We start from the raw sequence: 22,783 nt of genomic DNA on the forward strand, positions 1-22,783 counted from the left end.
TCGACGTTCCATATGAGATAAGAAACTCTATCTTTTCTCTTGTTTTTAATTTTTCCTATTCCTTTTAATTGTCAGGAAATGGGCAAATATCCGCAGCACCGTCGTACTATTCAGGAACAGCTTGATTCTCTCCATATTCTTTTGAATCAAGAACGAGAGCATCGGGACAACTTTCAAAGAAAGATTGAACGACATCTATCTAAAATGAACAAATATATTAAGAAGAAAGTTAAAACTATGGAAGCATCTGACATGCATAGCCCGACCAATGACATCATATCCAAGCTGTCTATTGTCAAGTGTTTCAAGTATAAGATGTTGGGACATTATGATAAATCTTGCCCAACTAGAAAGAAGAACCAAATTGCAGCAAAGGACATGCTTGACACCGAAGAGGTTAACGCACTCGACACATTAACCAAAGGTGGAGGTATGTGTTTAAAAAAAAATATTTATTGTATACAATTTCTTGTTTGCTTTTGTATCTGTTTTCTGAATATTCTTTCCTTCTAGACCTAGTTAGAAAACTTTAGCTCCTAAAAAGAATTTTACATACCGTGACCTAACTAGAAAGATCACGACAAGATTAGCAAAAGTTATCTTCAAGATCTAGTTGCCCAAATTCAAGTAAAAATGATTGCTAGACATTTCATAGAAGATTAAGACCAATTTGAAAATTCAAGAACCACGCAAGTTTCTCCAGTCTTTGATTCAAGTTATCAATTGCTTCACCATCGAATTTAGTGATGATGAGAAAAGTAAAGAAATAGCTCTCAAGTGATTAGAAACCAAGCTTAAGTTGTATACCAATAACAACGAAGTTTATACCAATTCAAGTAAAGTTTTGTTTAAATTTTCAAGTGTTCTAGTTTAAGATCTATCCAAGTACAAGATTCTTTCTAGACAAGAATTGCTCTAAGTCAAAGATATATTCAACCACAAGATTTAAACCCCTTAAGAACAAGATTTATTCAAGAATTGCAATTATGATTAATTAAATACTAATCTCTCAATTTTTGTCCATTCAAGTATTTTTAATCTAAGCCAAGATTCATTACTAGTATATCAAGTTCTTGCTATCAATCAGGGCGCCAGATGTATATCTTTCTTCAAGTTCTGATTTCAAGTTTAAGATTAAGTTTAACATCAAGATCCCCTTTAGATTTCATTGTTTACAAGTAAGATTCACAAATTCAAGAATTATAAACCTATTCAAAGATTATAATTTTTTGAATTTAGTTAGACAATTACAAGATTAAGATTAAGATCAAAAACCAATCTCGAGAATTCATCACGATTAAGATCAAAAACAAATCCTGAGAATTTAGTTAGACAATTACAAGATTAAGATCAAGAACAAATCCCCAGAATTCATCAAGTTATTGACAGTAATGTAAGTGATTATTTTTCAATCTTAAGTTGATAAGAATTTCCATTTCGACCTAATTCATTTTTGGAATAAGACTTGTAGTCTAATTTTGAGGATAGAGAAAAGTTATGTCAGAATGAAAGTTTCAGAGGGAATTAGCTACTCCGTCTCAAACTTCTGTTCTTAAGGTAGTGTCGTATGGAATTAATCTATGGTATGGGACATTAGATTGGTTTTACATGGCTACACCAGACGTATCTATGTCTTCTATCTTTCACCAGCGAGTGTTTGTATGTGGAAGGTACCTCTGTGGTATAGGACACTTAGATCCCTTTTACATGCGTACACTTGTTTGGTTTTATTTTCAGAAATTGTTTGATGTGATGATCTTGTCCTCCACTTGTGCCATGAAGCCATCCACTTATTGTTTGCGCAACTGAGGACAGTTGATTCCCAACAGGGGAGACTGTTATGATCCAGACGAATGATAGACATGGTCATTTAATATTTGATTTATATATTTTTTTATGATGCCTATTTCTCATGAACATGTTAGGATTGATTGATGCGATGTCAATTGATTGTTACTACTGACATGGTTTATGTTTATGAGTTTAGGTGATGAGGTGTGCAAGGGTACCGATTTAGGTGTTGCACAGTGCGAGGGTACCGATTTAGGTGTCGCACGGATGGTGGATTGAGTCGTGGCGTGTGGACAGATCTCATTATTATATTCACAATATTTTGTGGCTGTATTATGGCATTTTATATTATTTTGACATCAGTGTGATGTGTGTGTGCGCACGCGTCAATTTATTGTACATGTCAATTTATTGTACAGTGAGCGTACGAACACTAGTTGATTTATTTTGTAATGTGCATATGTGCACAAGTTAGATTATTGTATTAGAAAAAAATTGTGCAAACCTTAGAAGGTTTGAGGACAAAGGTTAATTGAGGACAAAGGCTAATTAAATGGCAAAGTCCAAATATGGATGTGTACTTTATTTTTGGCTGAAAGCCTACTTTTGGAATATATCACAAATACCCACGCGAGGAGAAGCCACTCACGTTGGGGGGGGGGGGGAAAGATTGCACCCAGTCTTGTGTTGCCTTGTGTTGATGGGTGATAAAGTTTCTTTCTCTTGTCCTATGTTTTGTTATATGCTTTAATTTTTAATTTAATTCAAGTAGTTGTTTTAATATTTGATATATTTTTTTTATGAGTTTTTGATTATTCTCTTCAAGAAGATTAAAGGGTCCCGTTTCAGCACTGAAACGGGACCCTTTAATCTTCTTGAAGAGAATAATCAAAAACTCATAAAAAAAATATATCAAATATTAAAACAACTACTTGAATTAAATTAAAAATTAAAGCATATAACAAAACATAGGACAAGAGAAAGAAACTTTATCACCCATCAACACAAGGCAACACAAGACTGGGTGCAATCTTCCCCCCCCCCCCAACGTGAGTGGCTTCTCCTCGCGTGGGTATTTGTGATATATTCCAAAAGTAGGCTTTCAGCCAAAAATAAAGTACACATCCATATTTGGACTTTGCCATTTAATTAGCCTTTGTCCTCAATTAACCTTTGTCCTCAAACCTTCTAAGGTTTGCACAATTTTTTTCTAATACAATAATCTAACTTGTGCACATATGCACATTACAAAATAAATCAACTAGTGCTCGTACGCTCACTGTACAATAAATTGACGCGTGCGCACACACACATCACACTGATGTCAAAATAATATCAAATGCCATAATACAGCCACAAAATATTGTGAATATAATAATGAGATCTGTCCACACGCCACGACTCAATCCACCATCCGTGCGACACCTAAATCGGTATCCTCGCACTGTGCAACACCTAAATCGGTACCCTTGCACACCTCATCACCTAAACTCATAAACATAAACCACGTCAGTAGTAACAATCAATTGACATCGCATCAATCAATCCTAACGTGTTCATGAGAAATAGGCATCATAAAAAAATATATAAATCAAATATTAAATGACCATGTCTATCATTCGTCAAATAACATGGATCATAACAATAACCCAAAAGAAACCCTCACCAGGCTAGTACCAAATCCAATATCCAATATCCAAATCCAATGAATCCAAGTCCAAGTCCCAAGTCCAAATCAAATCCAAAACCAAGTCCAGATCCATGTCCAAGCTATATGTCCAAGTTCCATGTTCATGTCCAAGTTCCATGCCCACGCTCTATGTCCAAGTTCTCCATGTCTATGCTCCACGTCCAAGCTCTATGTCCAAGTTCATATCCAAGTTCAAGTAGTCAAAGTTCCCATGAGTAATCTTCACAGCTCCTACAACCTTGTCGATGAAGAAAACCATGGAAAAGCTCTTTCTGGCAAGAATACTAATATAAAACTTGTTTTAAGTGTTTTTGGGCAATAAAACCTTCAAAAAACAGTTTTTAGGGTTTTTGAAATTTTTAGGATTTCTAAATTTTCAGTCCATACAGCTCCGTACATGTCCGTACAGCTCCGTACTGCTGTACAGATCCATACAATCGTACGGACAAATGATAACATGGCACTGTAGCCAATGAACACGCTCTGAAATCAGCAAGCAACGATGAAAAATTTCACCATTTGGTTCGTGCTCAAGTAGATGATGATGGAGAAGATGATCTTCTCAATTCAATGAAGATGGCAACATGATGAAAAGATTCTTCTTCAACTTGATGCTCAAGAGAGGCTCATGCTTCTTTTATACTTGGGGAAGCCTTGCTTTTTGCCAAAAAGTGATGCTTTTGCTTTGTTTTTGCCTTTTACTTTGCTTTTGGCCTTTTAATAGCAAAATATTACTCAACTTTAGTCAAAAGTTCTTGTTTTGCTTTTCTAGCTTCAGGGCCTTTCTTTTCTGCCCTGGAGTTGCTTACTTGGAACAGATAAAATTCCGACTTCTTTTCATTGACGTAGAGCTCTTTGCTTTCCAGCAACGTAAGGACTTTCTCCACATCAACGTCATGCTCCTCAACCGTAGCTGAAAATATGAGAGTGTCGTCCAGAAATATGAACACACACTTTCCAGTCAAATCTCGAAAAACACGCATCATCATGCGGTTAAATGTAGCTGGGGCGTTCATCAAGCCAAATGGCATGACCACAAATTCATAGTGGGCCCGTTCTGTACGGAAGGCTGTCTTGGGGATATCCCCCTCCACAATCCGCACCTGGTGGTACCCACTCTTTAAATCAAGTTTCGAGAACACCTTTGCTCCATTCAGCCTCTCGAGAATATAGTCGATTCGAGGCATCGGGAACCTGCTCTTGATAGTCAGCTTGTTGAGTGCACGATAATCGACACAAACGGGAAGACCCATCTTTCTTCTTGACAAATAAGATCGGTGTTGCAAATGGCGACACGCTAGGGCGGATGAAGCCAGATTGAAACAAGTCTTGGAGTTGGCAGTCCAACTCCGATTCCATTGCCTTGGAAAGGCAATACGGAAGCTTGCTCGGGGGTTCCGAGCCTGGGAGGAGGTCAATCTTGTGGTCCTCCGGTCTGGACGGGGGGAGCTGGGGAGGGAGGCTGTCCCGAAGATAAATCTTCTGGAACTTTTCGTGGAGAACCGAGTACTTCTCGGAAGCACTGGCCACCGTCTGGGCTGTCTGGATGTAAATCATCGCACACTGTGCGCCTTTGCGGACTGCTCGCTTAGCCTGCAAGTGGCTTATGAGCGGAAAGTTTGGAATCCCTGGCTCACACTTAATGGTCACCGGGGCGTTTGACACATTCCGATTGATCCGGAACGTGTGCTTGTCCCACTTGACATCAGGAAGAAACTTGTGAAACCACTGAATACCCAAAATTATGTCTGCTCCTACAAGAGGGGCAACCATAAAATCACGCACAAACTCTATGCCCTGAATCACTAACTTAGCACCTAGAGCTTCATACTTGACACTCATTGTCATACCTGTGCTACAACCCTCAATCTGTTTGTCCACCGAAGTCAGCTCGAAACGGACACGCCTAGCGGCCTGTTCCATGACCACATCCTCCGTGCTGCCTGTCAAACAAGACGACTCTCTGGCCACCTATGTAGCCAAAGGACTTGAGCAATTCGTTGCGCTCATACTCCTGATCATGGACGCCCTTCTGCTTATCTTCGAGCTCCCGGCTAATAATTGCTCCAACTGAAGCACCGGGGTTTGAAGAACTAGGGGTAGCCGCTGGGGTCTGTGTGGGAGCTGAGCTCACCACGGAAGCTGTGGAGGCGGCGGCGGCGGCGGCGTACTGAGAAAGCTCCTCAGCACTTAACTTGCCACCAGTCTTGCCTGCCTCCGCTTTCTGGTCTGGAGTAAGCTTTGACGCATTGTTCAAGTTCTTGGAGCCAGAGGCTCTCGGGCTCTGTCCTGGGGAAGACCCCGTCTTGTTCTGGCTTTTGCTCCCCAAGGCGTTAGCCCTGGGAGAAGCCGGCTGGGAAGTCTTGGGCTTGCCACCATTATGTTTCATTTCTGCACTCTGCGCAAGCGAGAGTGCGTCTTCAAAGGTGGCTGGCCTAAACATACGCACCTCCCATTGGAATTGCGTGTCCAGGCCATACAAAAACTGCCCTTTCTTGTCTGTATCAGATAAGCCTAATTGCAGACATAAAGTCAAAATTTTATTTGCAAACTGAAGGACTAGTTGCGCGTTCTGACGCGCTCTCCTGAACTCGTCTTCGAGTCGCTCAAGGTAGTGGGGCGGTAGAAACCGCTGCTTAAGGTCGCGGACAAACTCGTTCCACACATAAGCTGCCATACCTACTCTGGTGTGGGCATGAGCCCACTGAGTCCACCAAGGAATGGCCTCAAATTCCAAGTACCAACTGGCTAAGATCACTCAGTCAGTATCTGTTTTTCTAACTGCGGCAAAGTAAGCTTCGAATTGATGTAACCATGAATAGAGAGTTATGGGATCGAGTTTAACATTATACTTACTAAAGTTCATTTTCTTGGGAAAATGATTCGAGGGCGCCGCCGGTGTCAATCTGGCGTCCAAAGCTCTAGGGTAACGCTCGTGTTCCACGCGTCGCATGGCGTCGTCGTCTCGTTGTCGGATCTCCAATGCACGCATCTGCAACTCAAGAAAGGAGCTTGGCTGTGGCTGTGACCCTGCGAGAGGGTCCCTATGTCGAGGATCTGGTATTTGGGATACGGAAGGAGAGGGAGGGAGGAGATGGAAAACGCGACGCTAGAGAGTGGGTACGCTCTCTTCCTCCAGAGCCAAGATCTGCGCCTTCTGCTCATCCAACTTGGCTGTCTGTTCTGCGATTGCTCGCATCATCTGCTGGAATATGTCTATGACACTCAAGCCTGGTGCCCTAGCTGGGCTGCCTGGTGCACTCTGGTCCCATGGTTCTTGGTCTCTCACGTCGTCGAAGCTCGCCATAGCAGGAAAATGCAATTCCTTTCCGGAACGCAATCTGACCATCCACTATTTGTGTGGGAGACTTCCGGAGGCTTCCGGAGGCTAAAAACCAACCGTCCTTCGAGAGACAGGAGTCACTCCGAAAGGGGTAGTCCACCAGCGTCTAAAAACCAAGCACACGAGCGAGAGAAAATTCTGGTTTCTTTGCTGAATCTTTGTACTTGAGGTAGGCTCTGATACCACTGTAATATGCGGAAATCGGTAACTTCAATACTCAGAATTCAGCACTCTTTTCGCGACGGAAATTAACGCACAAACTGCAAGGAGATGTGCAGAAAATAGAGAGAGAAGGGAGAGATGGAGAGGACACAATATTGGGTCCCAATTACCCTCTGTAGGGTCCCCACCATGGATGGTGTATTTGCTTTATTAGAATGATGTGAATCTGAAAAGAAAATACAGAATTCTTGACCTTTCTTGGCTGGGAAATCCCTGCCCTTGACCTTCTGAAGTCCACCCCTTTGCTTAGCAATTCCCTTGGCTTGTCTAGCCCTTGATTTGCTTGAGCTCTTAGTGAATAATGAGATGAATGAATGGGATTGTGGGCTAAGCCTTTTATAATACTACTCATGAGCAGTCGGCCAGCATACATCCAGGCGGCCAACATAAAAGTCCCACGACTTATGCAAATTCAGCAATAAATGCTAAAATAAATCCCATAAATGCTGCGTTTTATTCTTAGCTAGCTGGGAGGTGATGCGCCTGCATTCCAATGGCTGGGCAAGCCTTTTGCACACATCCCAAGGGCTAGGCAGCCTGTATGGGCTGCCCCATACTTGCCCTACAGCCCTGTAAAGGCTGTAGCCCTACAGCCATGTAAAGGCTGTAAATTCTTGGAATTTGCCTTATTCTTGCCCTAGGGCTGTCCTACAGCCCTTCCATGGCTGGTGGGTTCAGCCTGGGCCTTCTTGGCCCTCATGGGGGTGGTTCCACACCATTTTCATGCCCACACTAAGATCCGGGGTAGCCCTATGGGCTGGCCCCTTGTCCTAAACACTAACTACTCAGTGATCTGGCATCCGGTACCATACCAGATACATGAGACTCACAGCTCGGACTGGCACTGTTTCATGTGCAGGACAGTGCACACCTGACCTTAGACTCCTGTGCAGGACAATGCACACCTGACCTCGGACAACTGAGATGGATCCCTGGCTGACTCGTCCCGGACTGGGCTCACATGGGACCAGTTCACCATCCCAGGTCCTGCACCTTCTGTACAGAAATGTCTACGTGGCATCCAAGTGCGGGATGCACGTGACACCTACACAATCCCATAAATCCATGTCTAACTCCGGAGTACCATACCACCGAAGCCTGCCTGAAGGCCTTCGACACGCCAACCTACGTACTCGCCATGTGCATGGTGTAGCACATTCATCCCCAGTTTCTGCCCATTTCTGGTGTCCTTACCAATTGGCCAGCTCCTCTACTCCAGTCGGCCAGCTTATTCAGCCCCAGTCAGCCAGCACTACCCACCTATAAATAGGTGGGGCTGGCCTCTCACTTTTCATTCAGTCTTGTACATATTTTGCTCCCTCACTTATGAGACTACTTGTGTCTCTTGCTTGGGACTGTTTTGCTTCAGTATATTCAGTATAGTTGCTCCATATCTCTCTCTTGCACTCTCTATTCAGCACACTATAGTGCTCTATTGCTTCAGCTCTGTGGACTCTTTCATGGTATCAGAGCTCCCAGTTCAGCGACTCCTCTGCAGCCCCAGATTCAGCCCTATTTTCAGCACCCTCTCCTCTGCGTTTTTCTCAGATTTGCAGCCTCTTTGTTGCTGCGTTTTCTGGACAGCATCTGCTGATCACTTCCTCTTCAGATTGGCTTCATCGCTTTCAGCCATCAGGTAATTTTCTGATCAGCGTTTCTTTCCACGTGGAGTTTGGATGTAGGCGGCCTGTTTTTTCAGGACAGCAGCCCTTTTCTGGCTGTGTTTTCCTCTCCGGTGATCATTCCCTTTTGCAGAGGGGGTTTGTGGTGTTTCGGGCTTTGGTGGCACCTTTGGTACCTGTGGAGGACACTTCTTCTTCTGAGATTGTGCGTTTTTTTGAGGAGAGCCCAGGCTACTCTTCTTGTTAATGCCCTCCCCTCTTGCACCCTCTTACAGCATGTTCCCAGGCCATGTGTGGCTACCTTTCCTCTCTATATCAAATCTGCATTTTTTGCTTCCCTCTTCTGGTGACCTCAAGGTTGGAGGTACAGTCGATAGAAGCTTCTGCGTTTTTTGCTACAGGAGGATTTTCGGGTGCTGTCCAGCCTCTTAGGGCTGCGTTTTGGTGGGAGGAAGGGCCCTATATCAGTGTTTTCTGATTTGGACAGTTTTATCTTATGAGGGTTGGTCCTATTGATTGGATCAATGATGACAACTTCAGATTTGGCTCCCGTACCACTCTCTTGTTATTTCCTAGATGAGGCAGACAAGTTGGATGGTGGTAACTTTCAGTCATGGAAGTTGCAGGCTACTTCTATTCTCAGGGAGTATGGTTTGATGGAGTTTCTCTCGTACAAGAATCAGTGCTTGCCAGACCTTGCCTCTGCAGAGAATGTGTGTCGGTGGAGGAAGACTGACGGACAAATCTATGGCTTTCTCCTGAATTGTCAGGATTCAATTCTTCGACACTTCATCTATGCTCCTGATGATGCTTCTACTTTCTATGTGTGGCAGTTGCTTTGTGACCTGTACGGTGATGCCAGTGATTGGCAGATGGTTTCTGCTTCTGGGTGCTATGCAGTCAGTGATCTTGTGGATACTTCTTTTGGAGATGTTCCTACAGCCAAGGATAGTGGGCCAGTTTTGCTCACTGCATCTCATCTGAGGAGTTTGTTTCTCTTGTTGCCCTGCCTTCAGTTTCTGTGCATACTTCTCCTTGCCAGGATGATATATCTGGTAATGTTTTTGAGGAAGACAGTGGGCTATCTTTGCTCACAGATTTTGAGGGGGATTTTTCTCCTATTGCTTCGCCTCCGATTCTTTCTTCGTCAACCAGTGACCAAGATGTGTTGCTGGTCCCTTTGCCTTCTATGGAGGAACCTGCTTCTACGCTGTGTGATGCTATTGAAGAGGCTACTACTACTTCAGTTACCACTACTGTGAATGTTCCTATTTCCCTTACTCTGTGTGAGGATTCTGGATTGTGGTCAGGTGTGTCCGTGACCGTGCCTGGGGCACAGTGGTACTTCCAGGGTTTAAAGGATTGGGATTTGGATTTGGTTGGGCTTGTGGAGTCCCGACATCAGTTTTCAGAGGGGCCAGTTGAGTTCTTACATCTGGCAATGCCGACCTTCGAGAAGGGTGCTATTGTACAGCATTTGGCTACTCTCGGTACAGAGTTGGAGCAAATGGACTCTATTTTTTTGGAGGGTATTATCTTCTTAGAGCTACAGGCTTCTAGGGATTCTTGTGACACTGTGTTTACATTTGGGTTTGGCACTGATATTTGGAGCAGCACAACGTAGTGTACCTGACAGCTTGTTCTGTTGCTTTTGTAGTTGAGTTGTTGTGGAGATTGCTTGTGGAGCTTTTCTGGTACCTGTTGTTGCTGCATTCTTTTGTCTCTGACAGAGGACGACTTCTTCGGCTTCTCGGAGTTTGTTCAGCATCTGGTGCTGAGAGGGGGTGTTAGCACATTCATCCCCAGTTTCTGCCCATTTCTCGTGTTCTTTTGGTCCCTTTTGCATGGCCCTTGATTGTGGGCTGGCCACCTGTCATGTGCACAGTGTATATCTACCATGTGCTACACGCACACAAGACTAGTTTCAAGGCTTGGGGAAGCTTGGAGTTAGGCAGGCTGATTGGCAAGCTGGGCTAGGGATAGACTGACGGGCGAGCACCCAAGTATGCTCTCTAATTCGACTAAGCGCATCTGCGACACTATTCATGGACCCCTTTCGATAAAGAACCTCGAAATCAAAATCTTGCATTAACTCAGCCCATCAAGCTTTCCTTCCTCTCAAAACATCTGCATCACACACATACTTGATTGACTGATGATCAGTCTACATGTTCCGAAATGGGCTCCAGCTCAGATTCTTGGGTCGACATATTAAAGAGCGCAAGATGAGAGAAAAGCTTGGCCTTGTATAAGGAAGAGTGCTAGAGAGCTTGAGAGATGTGTGGCAAGAAGCCTTCTTGAGGGGAATTTATAGGCTTTCCCAAAAGCATATGTAGCTTTTGCTTTTGTGTTTATATATATATATATATATATTCTTTTAAAAAAAACACCCATAAAGCAAGGCATGGGTTTTTTAAACCCTTTTTCTAAGGTTATTAAAAAAAAAACGAAAGCAAGGCGTGGAGGTTTTTTTGTTTTTTTTAACGAAAGCTAAATTTATAAAAAAAAACCCTCCACCCGGCGACTGTGCTTTTCGCGATTTCCTGTAGCAACCTTAGCGCCGCCTGTCTGCTTGCCTACCTGCGTGTACCAGTCCGCGTGCATGCGTGTACCACCCGCCTGCGTGCACCAACTGGAGTGCCGCCTATGTGCGCATACTTGCCCGTCTGCGTGCGTATACCAGGTTGCCTGCCTACGTGTACCAGCCCGCCTGCCTACGTGACCGGTGCAAGGCTCTTGCGGCACACAGCTCTCAATCGCCACACAGCCATAAAATGCTATAGCCACACACGCACCAACCAGCCTCCAGAGCTAACAGCCGGCAATACCTACCTACCTACCTACCTACCTACCTACCTACCTACCTCTCTCTCTCTCAAGGGATGGGTTTATACAGCGACCGCGGTATATGGATGTATACATGCCACACAGCTCTCGTGTTGCTATTGGACAGCTACGAGTCTCATCACATCAACTAGAGATAGAGGCTGGGAGAGCGGCACAGGTTCCCAGAGCCGAGCGGATATGCAGATTGTGCCGCGAGGAGGTGGAGACTGAGGATCACTTTGTATGTAGATGTAGAGCCCACCAGGGGGTCAGAGATAGATATGCAGGATTGTTTGAGGAGCACTCTTCACTACATCAGTTGATGGAGGCCTCGGACCAGCGACAGCGTGGCAGACTACTACTAGAGCTTCATAGTTCTCGAGAGAGACTCCTTCAGACACCCGCTCCCACTAGGGGTGGGAGACAGTCCCAGCTCACAGATTTCTTCCAGAGAGCTATGCCAGTACCAGCTGATGTACCACGTGGGGTGACCGCACAGAGAGCAGAGGAATTGAGAGCCAGGAGGAGACCTAGACAGACTGGACATAGAGCACCCCGACTCCGTCACCGAGAGATAGCAGCTATCCGGATGAGACACCAGATGGAGACACAGGAGAGGGTAGCTCGCTTTCATTCAGACTCAGGGTACATGTTCACGCCACTCACAACCTCAGCATCGGCTATGATATCTTATATCCCTCTTATGGCACTGGATGGAGTTAGACATAGATCTGCATAGCATGCTTGTACTACCCCTTCAACATAGCATGCTTGTACTACCCCTTCAACATATAGAGATGCATCTTGCCTTAGCACTCCATCCACATCCCCACCCCCCTTTATATTGTTTGTATATGGGCTCCACCGATCCATGATGATTCACAGTTCTATCCAGACACATGCACACTTTTTCTTTTCTTTCTTTTCCTTTTCTTTCTTTTTCTTTTCTTCCGATGACCGGAAGAACACAGTTGTATTATTTTTTGTCTCATAGGCCGACTTTGGCCTCTCGTAGACGTTAATATATCTTTCTTCTCTCTCTCTCTCTCTCTCTCTCTCTCTCTCTCTCTCTCTCTCTCTCTCTCGTACAGATTTACAGCCGACAAACTTCTTCTCTCTTTCTTTCTCTTGTTCAAAAAACACAGCCCTTTTAAGTTCCTCAGATCATCCTCAATCTGATGGCCAGACTGAAAGAGTTAATCAAATTTTGGAGGATATGCTTCGTGCATGTCTCCAAAAAACAGAGTTCATGGGAGGATTATCTTCGTATGTTAGAATTTGCATATAATAGTACTAAGCATACGAGTACAAGTTTTAGTTCTTTTCTGCTTATGTATGGTTTTCAACCTAGATCACCTATTACAGTGGGATTCTCAAGACTTCAGCATGATGCAACACATAATTTTCTGCAAGATATGCAAGAAATAATGTGAGTTGCGAAGGAATCTATTAGAAGTGCTCAAGACAAAGACAGATTTTATTCTAATAGACATCATTCACCTAGAGAGTTCTATGAAGGAACGATGGTGTATTTGCGCGTTCCAAAAGATTCCGAGACTTTACGGATAGGTCGATCTCCGAAATTATCCCCTAGATACTATGGACCATTTCGGATTACACACCGGATTGGTTTAGTTGCATATGAACTGGATTTGCCTTCTCATGTGAAAGTTCATCCCGTATTTCATGTCAGTAGACTTAAGTATTGGGTGGAACAGACCAATTAGTTACTCCTCAAGAAATCATACATGTCGAAGTTATGACATTTGTTCCACACGAACTGGAAAAGATCCTTGGATTTCGTGAAAGATCATTGCGTAATACGCTTCTCACGGAATACAAGATCAAGTGGAAGGATCGTGTTGAGGAGGACGCTACATGGGAGACATTGACTACCCTTCAGAGGGATTACCCTGGGTTTTTAGTGAGCTCAAGAGTGAGCTCTTAGAGAAAGGGAAGTATGTCATGTGCACAGTGTGTATCTACCGTGTGCTACACGCACACAAGACTAGCTTCGAGGCTTGGGGAAGCCTAGAGTTAGGCAGGCTGATTGGCGAGCTGGACTAGGGATAGACTAACGGGCGGACACCCAAGTATGGACGGGCGGGCACCCAAGTGTGGACGCCCGGTGACCGACCAAGAGCCTATAAAAGGGTGGCCAAGGTTAGTCAATAGTTCATAGAGTCTCGCGTGTCTTTGTGAGAGCTCTATGGTCAGAAGCCTGGATCTAGTGCAGACGTGCACTTGCTTTATGCAGCCAAGGCCGGCAGCAGTCTCGAGGCCCGCAAGGGTAGCTTCATGGCGGTATGGAATGTCACGAGGTAGATATTGGTTGGCACGTCCAACTAGTTAGCTCAGCTCGTGGCTCAGTGGGAACAGCCAAGACATGTGGGCTTGCCCACGGCTGTTCAAGGTTGGGAGGTGAGTCAGGCCTGCACCCCCTTCACGTTGCTTGGTTTGTTTTGCAAGTTTCGAGTCTTGTACCAGGAGAGTTCTACGAGGTGATCCCTTCGGGTTTTGACACCACTCCTATTTTCCATATTTTTCTCGGATTTTTCCCAACCCGTTTGGTATTTTACCAGTCGGCCAGCTCCTCTGCTCCAATCGGCCAACTTATTCAGCCCCAGTCGGCCAGCACTACCCACCTATAAATAAGTGGGGCTGGCCTCTCACTTTTCATTCAGTCTTGTACATATTTTGCTCCCTCACTTATGAGACTACTTGTGTCTCTTGCTTGGGACTGTTTTGCTTCAGTATATTCAGCATAGTTGCTCCATATCTCTCTCTCTTGCACTGTCTATTCAGCACACTCTAGTGCTCTATTGCTTCCGCTCTGTGCACGTCACCATCTTCCCGTACGACTGTACGGATCCGTACAGCTGTACAAACTGTACGGACCCTCCCCAAAAAAATTCGAGAACCCTAAAATTGCTCAAAAAACCCTAAAAACTGCTTTTTGGAAGTTATCATCGACCGAAAACCATTAAAACAGGTTGTATATCAGTTTTCTTGCCAGAAAGAGCTTCTCTAGGGTTTTCATCATCGATAAGGCTATAGGAATTGTGGAGATTATTCATGGGATAAGCGAGTGGATTTAGAGCTTGGACATGGAACTTGGGCATAGAGCTTGGACATGGAACATGAAGCTTGGACGTGGAAGCTTGAACTTGAGCATAGGCATGAAGAACTTGGACATAGAGCTTGGGCATGAAGCTTGGACATGAACATGGAACATAGAGCTTAGACATGGAGCTTAGATTTTGGACTTGGACTTGGACTTGGATCTGGACTTGGACTTGGATTTGGATTTTGACTCATTGGACTTGGATTCATTGGATTCGGATTTGGATATTAGATTTGGTACTAGCCCGGTGAGAGATACTTGTGGGTCATCCCTGTGGTGTGCTTGGCATCAGATATCTTGTACCTCGACATCGACTTAGATATCCTACATCGGCATATCTGTTTGTTTTGTATTCATTGATTGTATTGATCCTCGCTAGCGTGCTCGTGGATTGTTCCTAAAATAAATTCCTGAAAGGGGACGGGGCCTGTTCCCCGCTCAACGTGGTGTACTGTGCAAGATCCCTATTCCCTTCTCTCTCCCCTCTCTCTATATCTCTATCTCTTGGACATGTGGTTGAGTCTGTCATGGCACGCCCCGCTGGGCTCACACATTCATTAGGCATGTTTCTTAGTCAAGTATCTGCCCAGTGCCTACTAATCCCTATCTCAAGGGCACCTAACCCCACTGGATTAGGTCCCTAATCTGTAGATTAGTGTCCACGTACATAACATACTTCTCGACTTCAAGCATTTACTCTTACATGAAATTAAAAAATGCTTACTCAAACTAGCTGCAGACTCCCAAGTTGAGTCCTCCGCCCTATCTTTCCTCTTAATCTTATATTCAAGGATCAACTTGTTCCTAAGTTGCCTTTCCTTGAAATCTATCACCCTCTCGGATTCATGTGGAACATAGGACAAGTCCTCAACCTCGACAAGTTCCTAAGGGGTAACAAGGTTATCCTCAACTCCCAGCATGTCTTTTTTTTTCCAAGAAAAAGATCCTTCTATTAGTTACCAAACAAAACAGCCATAATGGCTAAGTACAAACTCAGCTCCATAGATAGGAGCAAGAATCAAGAAAACTGAAGAAAGGGGAAGGATGCTCTTCTCCCCCGGCTGGCCACTCTAGGAGGAGAAGAGTTTTGTGCATCTCAATGTGTGGGATCTGGCTCTTTTATTGGCACACATGTATTTTCTCAGGATTTATGCTAGCCAGTTTCATGGTGGTAGTCGGCCAGCTCTTGGCGTTCCTATATAAAGGGCCTCTCTCCCACTTGTTGTAATCTAACGCATATTATCTATTGCCCATTTGCTGGCTGCTTCAACCCCTTGTAATCTCATGCTATGATAATAGAACTTGATCATTGCCTACTCTCTCCCTCTCTCTGACTCTCTCTACTTTGTCTCTTGTGATCTCTTCCACCTGTGCATACTTTCACATGCTATCAGACGTCTAGGTCCTGGCTCTCCACCTCTGGGCGACCCCTTCCCTCCCTCATCTGCGTTTTCTTGGAGCAAGAAGTGCTGCTGCGTTTTTTCATCAGTGGCTGCGTTTTCTTCTCCTGCACCCTCTTCTCATCAGCGTTTTCATCTTGCGGTGCTCCTGCCCCTGCATCAACTGCAAGGTGTCACGGTGCAACCTTGGTGGGATGCATTTTTGCTTCTTCGAGCAGTTTAGCAGCAGCTGGTGGGGTTTGGGCTGTGTTTTCTGCTGTATCGCCCCTTCTTCATCAGCATTTCTCTTCTAGTGCTCCTACCCTGCGTTTTCCTTGTAAAGTTCAGGTGCAATCTAGGGGGGTTGCGTTGGTGATCGGTGGGCTGTTTTTATAGTTTGGACAGCAATGAAAGGTGATTTCTTTGCATGTGTTGCAGCCCGACAAGCAGATTCAACAGTTCCTCTTCTTCCCCGGCTTTCCTCCCTTCTCGTTGGGTGTTTCCCGGAGGTGTCATGTGGACTGTTTTTCTGCTGTCCAGCCCCTTCTTTCCTCAGTTTTCTTAGGGGGCTGATCCATCCTCGTGCTCTTATCCGTTGGGTGTGCCTGAGAGAAGTCTTGGGAGTGTTGAGATTCGAGGTTTTCAGGAGGTGTTGTTGCAGCAGTGGTGTTTCTTTTGCAATGGATATGGCTCCCCCGTGTACGACAAAGGCGGACAAGCTTGATGGGACAAATATGGTCGCCAGAGCTTTGCGATGCAAGGTCACTAACCTAAGCTCCCTCCTATTGGAAGAGGAATCAGTCCTCATGACACAAGGTAAGTTAAAGGTTTTGTCTCTTGATCCGGATCATGCCTTAGCATTAGTGCAGAAGAAGATTCGGAGTTGTTGCTACTCACATGGGAAGACAGGACATTTGTCTAAGGACTGCGTGCCCAAGAAGAAGGACAAGGGGAAGGGCAAGGGCAAGTCTTCATCCCAGAAGAAGGGCAAAGGCAAGACACTTAACAGTGATTCAGATACTTCTAGTGACTCATCTAGGGCCTCAAGGCACTTCTAGCTTGCCGGAAGGACGAGGATGGTGTTCTTCTCTAGCTATACAAATAGTTTTCCCCCATGTGCTTCTAGCCATAGGAGGCTTGTGGGTGGGAGAGGGGGCTGTCAGCACTTCCATATATAGTGTATGGGACCCATGTGTCAGAGTTCCAAGCCTAAATATTTAAAAAAATCTGGCACGTAAAGCCATGGATCGGTTATGTTCCAGATTCATTGCTTGGTGTAGCAAAAGCTATGGATTGGAAGTGTTCCAAGTTCATTGATTCAAGTTTTGGGACGTGATGTGTTCACAATCCACTATTGGGGCGAATGGAGCTCACTACACACTGGTGTGGGAATTCGGAGCCGAGCAGATTTCTTTGCTGTTTTGGGTGGCATTGTGTTGTTTTGAAGAGACAGGTTGGCAAGTGCATCTTCCGCGGTGTATTCAGTATCCAGCCGGTACTGGGTGTCCATGGTCGCATCTTCTTCTGACTTTTGCACACTATAAGCTGCAGAGGGGGTGTTAGAATTTTGTGCATCTCAGCATGCATTTTCTCAGGATTTGTGCTAGTCGTGGGTTGTCGGCTAGCTCCATGGTGGCTGTCGCCAGCTCTTGGCCTTCCTATATAAAGGGCCTCTCTCCACTTGTTGTAATCTATCATTCCTAGCACATATCGTCTATCGCCCATTTGCTGGCTGCTTCAACCCCTTGTAATCTCATGCTATGATAATAGAACTTGATCATTGCCTACTCTCTCCCTCTCTCTGACTCTCTCTACTTTGTCTATCATTCCTAGCACATATCGTCTATCGCCCATTTGCTGGCTGCTTCCACCCCTTGTAATCTCATGCTATGATAATAGAACTTGATCATTGCCTACTCTCTCCCTCTCTCTGACTCTCTCTACTTTGTCTCTTGTGATCGCTTCCGCTTGTGCATACTTTCACAATACATGTCACTAGGGGGGGCGGGGGGGGGGGGGGGGGGGGCAAGTTGTCTATGTTGCCAAGAGGGCTCACCACCATTGTCAATAAGAAAGGGACCGTAATGCCAAATCCTCAGGAAGGCCTCTTGGCGCTTCCGCATGCGGTCACAACCACCCTGAAGCTTCCCCTACTGTCCACCACGGAGGATATGAATGATATCAAGCCATGTGTCCGGATGGACTCTGCTAGCGAGGTGAGTCTCGCTACTACAGTGAGCTCTCCAAATGTGCCACGCTGCAATACTGCTACAAATATCCCATCTTTGGCAAGAAATGAGAGTCCAATGACCAGTGGAGGGAGCTAAAACTGGAACTATAGACACAAAGATGAGAGACCTGCAAGGCAAGGCTCCCACCATCCTCCTCATATGCCATGGCAACCTCAGCTTCGATGGCCCGAGAGGGGGCCCAATCTATAGCGAAAATGCGGAGAATCCTCTGCCAAACCTGCTAAGCCTTCGAGCAATCCCAAAGGCAATGTCATCGGGACTCCTGGAGGTGGCCACACCTCCAACAAACTACTGCCCTGCTCTACGGTCTAGCCTAATACCTGAAGAAATGATGATGTATCCTACCTCCGATGGCCAGCCAAGTGCCAACCGCCAAGCTCCGATGTGCCAGCTACCACAAGAAGAGAGTGATCTTTCGCGGCCTAAAATTTTCCCATAACCTCTTCCAAAAATCTGAGAGAAATAGAGAAGGGAGGCCCTAAGACTACCAATGCCTTGCTACTAGAGTGCCCTAGCACATAGGACAAGAGAACACTCCACAAGGTATGTGAACATGAAGTCCTACTCCTCCTTCCCGCTACTTGCTTCCATAATTAAGCATTAAAGCTCACCAATTGCAAGTAGAGTCGATGATAGCAGAAGTCTTTGCGCTGGAAACATCTAGAGTGTTGAAATCTTCAATCTGTCGCTATTCTTCATGACAAAAGTCTTTAAGAAGATGAACGGAACCCTGGGAAAGCTTCCCCTATGATTCAACTTGAGAAAGGAATGCTGAAATTAGGGTTTTCAACCAAAAGACCAGAATTTACAACAAAAGAAAGGATTGTTTTGCTGAATTTCAGTCTTTGGGAGTGTGTAGGAGTGAATACCACCTGGAAACACTCTTGGAAGCTTGGAAAACACACTAGCAAGCTTGGATATGAAGTTGGAAAGGAGAGTGTGCAAAAAATACAGCCAAAAGGCCTCATGAAGGGAGGCACCTACTTCTAGAGAGAGAGGAGAGAGATGATGAGATGTCCACCTTGGGTATCAAGCAAAGAGGAAAAGTGAGTTGAAGTGCAGGTTGGGGTGGACACATGGCTGGTTGCTCTCTTTGAACAAAGGGGATAAGGTCTCGGCGGTGGGCATTGAGCTTTGTCCGCCTCGGAACATCAATGTGTGCAAACTATTTATAAGTGAGTTTGGTCGCCCAAAACTTAATGAAGTGTGTACAAACTCACTTATAAATTAATGCTATTTCCTAAGTTTAGGTTTTGACCAGTACTTACCACCTATCACATGCCACGTAACCATGTCACCAACAGACAGTTTCACATGCACGGTTCACGGGCGGGCGTCCCCTTACCCCGGAACTACACATTGCTCAAGCAAGCATGAAAACAACATGCAAAGCAACCTTTTTTCAAGCTCATCCCCGCTAACTTTGACTTAAATTAGAGCTATGAAGTCAAATCTTCCTTGTTTCCTTAGCCAGTGTTTCACTAGTTGGACTTCTGAAAGGTCAGTCAACCGCTTAACATTCAAAGTGGTGCATCTCATTTGCCCTTTTTCTGGGAGTTGACCTTTCTAGGTTCCACTTTGGATGCAGCTTGAGGTGTGGTGGATCCAACCTGAGCATGCATTCTTTTCAATTCCTTGACTATCTCCATTTCTTTGGGCAAACCCTCCTGCCAAAACAGCATAACATGCTCCAAGTCCTGGTTCTAATCATCTTTTCCTTGGCTGCCCCTTCTGGACTAGCTCCAGAGAATGTCCATGGCAATTCTTGCACATGACATTGGCCCAACACACCTGTGCTTTTATGCACACAAAAGCTAATAGTAACATGCATCCTATGTTTTTCCAACACACAAAATTTTTTAGTGCTAAAATTAAATATCCACCATGCTTTTTCATAGGCACACTTTTTCTCTAAATAGTAAAATTGCACAAAAGCGAGGTTTATCTTTTCCCATAGTATATGCATCTATAGCAAGAATCCGTGACACTATGGTCAAGGTTGCCTTTGATGTACTAAGCATATGACTACTCGTAATAGTTACATTATGTTTTGGTATGGAGGACCCCAAATTCCTTGGGAATCAAAACTTAAGGGTATGTATCTAGGTTTAGCTTGCATTCCGATTCCTTGTTAATATACGAGGGATTGCAACTCATACTAGTTATTCTACAAAATGTTCTAGATAGGGCACGGATTGGGCCCATAGTAGGAGAATTGTTTGAGAAGCACTACCAAGGATGAGGATGCTTGAACATACATATGTATTAAAATGCCTCATTGTTATGAGATTGTTGAGCAAGGAAGTGTGTTATGTTTAGTGATTTTATTAAATCCTACTATGGATAGGTAATTTAACTATGAATAACTTAGAAAGCTGAAGTTCCTCCAATTTTCCAAGAATGTTGACTCAAGGAAGGATTAAAGATTGAGGATTATACCTCTAAACTTGTTGCGGTTAAGGATTACGACTTTTTGTTCCACATGAGCTCGATCTCACAAGGGATTTTCAAGGAATAGAAGCTTAGATTTAAGCTTGTGTCTAATTGTTGGAATGTGGAAAGGTAAGGCCAAGATTTAACTCAACGTGGGAGTGAGGTTGCTAATAGGAATTTCCCAAATTCATTATGAGGATGTAAATGCTTGGAGAGGACAAGTTTGTTATGGACCTCATGCTAACCTAGGGGTTAGATTGGTAACTTGGGGGCTAGTTTGGCTAATTCGTGGGTTAGAGGTCCCAAAACATTAAAAAGCACACATAACAAGATGGTATGTGCCTAGACGATGGATGCAATCCACTCCCCATTGTCCATCCTTGAAGCAGACCGTCCACCAATGGCCCCTTAGGTCAAGTTCTAGAGGTATGGGACGCCAAGGTAACTGGAATCAAAAAACAAAAGCTAGAATTTTGAGAACTCATTGAGTCTAGCTATGTGTTTGTTTTCTACCTTATTTGAAAAATTCCGAGTCTTCTGCTATCGTCGGCGAGCTAGTGTGTCCACTTTCTTTATGGGCTTATGTTGCTTGTGGGCTTGTGGGCTGTGGAGGACCTTTGTTCTTGCGCCTTATGTATCCGTGTCTCATTGGTTTGATACATGTGAGAAGTCTCTTTTACATTTTGTTAGTGCACACATTCGTAATCATGAGCCCCCATGCCTCATCTGCCACTGTTGTCTCCTCTCCAGGCCACCCTTCATGTGAGTCCATGTATCGTAGGCATACTAGCCACGGCCAGTGGAAACTCCTTGAACAAGCCATTCACTCAAATTTCATTGAAACGGGCTAGTAATAGAAGAAATCACCCTTCACACTTCCCAATACCTACTAAGTGATTAGCCTAGCCTCATCACTCATGCCGCCCCATCTCTACTACCAATGCAAAAGGGGCAAGCCATTAGAGGGTCCAAACTCAAGAGTGGGCCATACTTATCTCTTGAAATATCATAATACTCTACTCATAAATTTACAGTCCCCGTTTGTGGATAGGATCCCCATGCTACCATACAAGATAAAGCATAAGATGACTCCAATGAATTACGGCTACAAATTTAGAATATGCCCATGTTGAATTTGGGCGAGAGGGGCAGCGGGGAGAGGAGAAGAGGGGGAGGGGGGGTCAGTAAGCATTCACAAGATTGTCTTGCAATTTCAGATGTCCAAAAAAGGATAGAAATTCAAATTTTTCAAAACTATGCCCTTACCTATTTGACCTAGAAGTTCAACTTTTACACCTAGATGTTCCACTCTCTTGCCGTACACGGGATCTATGCAAACCTGCACATTATGATCAAGGACCTAAAATGTTCACCCTCCATACCAGAACAGTCACACATGAGATATTTGTTTGTTTTTGCATCTGAAATCTTCACACCAAAGTCTAAACATTTACCTCCCCGGCTACAGTTTCTTTGCTGTGAAAGACTGGAAATGTTGCTGTTTGCTCCATCTCCTTTTTGATGGTGGCCTGGCAGAACATAAAATCTTTCATCAAGTGACTGGCTATATTTGCAAGGATATGAGAGTTTGAGAGCAAAAAAAATATACAAGTATTTTATTGTACAACAGTAGATGCAAGAACATCACGTTCACATGCCTTTTTTCGAGTCTCTGCATCGGCGAACTTAATGGAGATTGTACAAGGCTGCTTGAACGCTCCAACGATGAAATTCTGTACCCACACAGATTCAAATCCATCAGGAGCGATAACAAGTCGATCCCATAAGCTTGAAAAGGTATCACGATTTGTCACCATGAAAAACTTCCTACAACCGTTTGTATAGTTGCCCTTCAAGATCACAAACCACATGTCCGAATGAATTTGTTTATGAATTTCTTTGCCCACTGGTTAGTTGTGAGAGGGTGCGTGTGTGAACAGCCCAAGTAAAGTTCATGTGCCCACAAGCAGTGTGTGCACAGGGTGTAGCCCAATCTGACTACTCTACCCAGCAATAGAGATCATGTGCCCAAGTGTGTTTGTATGTGCAGGTGTGGGTGGGTGTGGGTGCATGTGCATGCACAAGTGTGGATGTGGTATCC

General features: G+C 44.6%; 1 protein-coding gene across 1 annotated transcript in view; it reads right to left on the reverse strand.

The window, feature by feature from the left end:
* The window catches only part of LOC147635358 (vacuolar protein sorting-associated protein 26B-like), a 59,413-nt gene extending 37,202 nt beyond the window's left edge, over nt 1-22,211 (reverse strand). The window contains exons 1-2 of the mRNA XM_086802602.1: nt 22,137-22,211; nt 21,949-22,021 (exon numbers count right to left, since the gene is read on the reverse strand). Coding sequence (XP_086658728.1) covers nt 21,949-22,021; nt 22,137-22,193 — 130 coding nt within the window. The 5' untranslated portion in view covers nt 22,194-22,211. The remainder of the gene's footprint in view (nt 1-21,948; nt 22,022-22,136) is intronic.
* Between the last annotated feature and the right edge of the window lie 572 nt (nt 22,212-22,783).

Source organism: Cibotium barometz, chromosome 9 (assembly GCF_041138505.1).
Source record: "Cibotium barometz isolate CiBa-2024 chromosome 9, ASM4113850v1, whole genome shotgun sequence".
Taxonomy (NCBI): domain Eukaryota; kingdom Viridiplantae; phylum Streptophyta; class Polypodiopsida; order Cyatheales; family Cibotiaceae; genus Cibotium; species Cibotium barometz.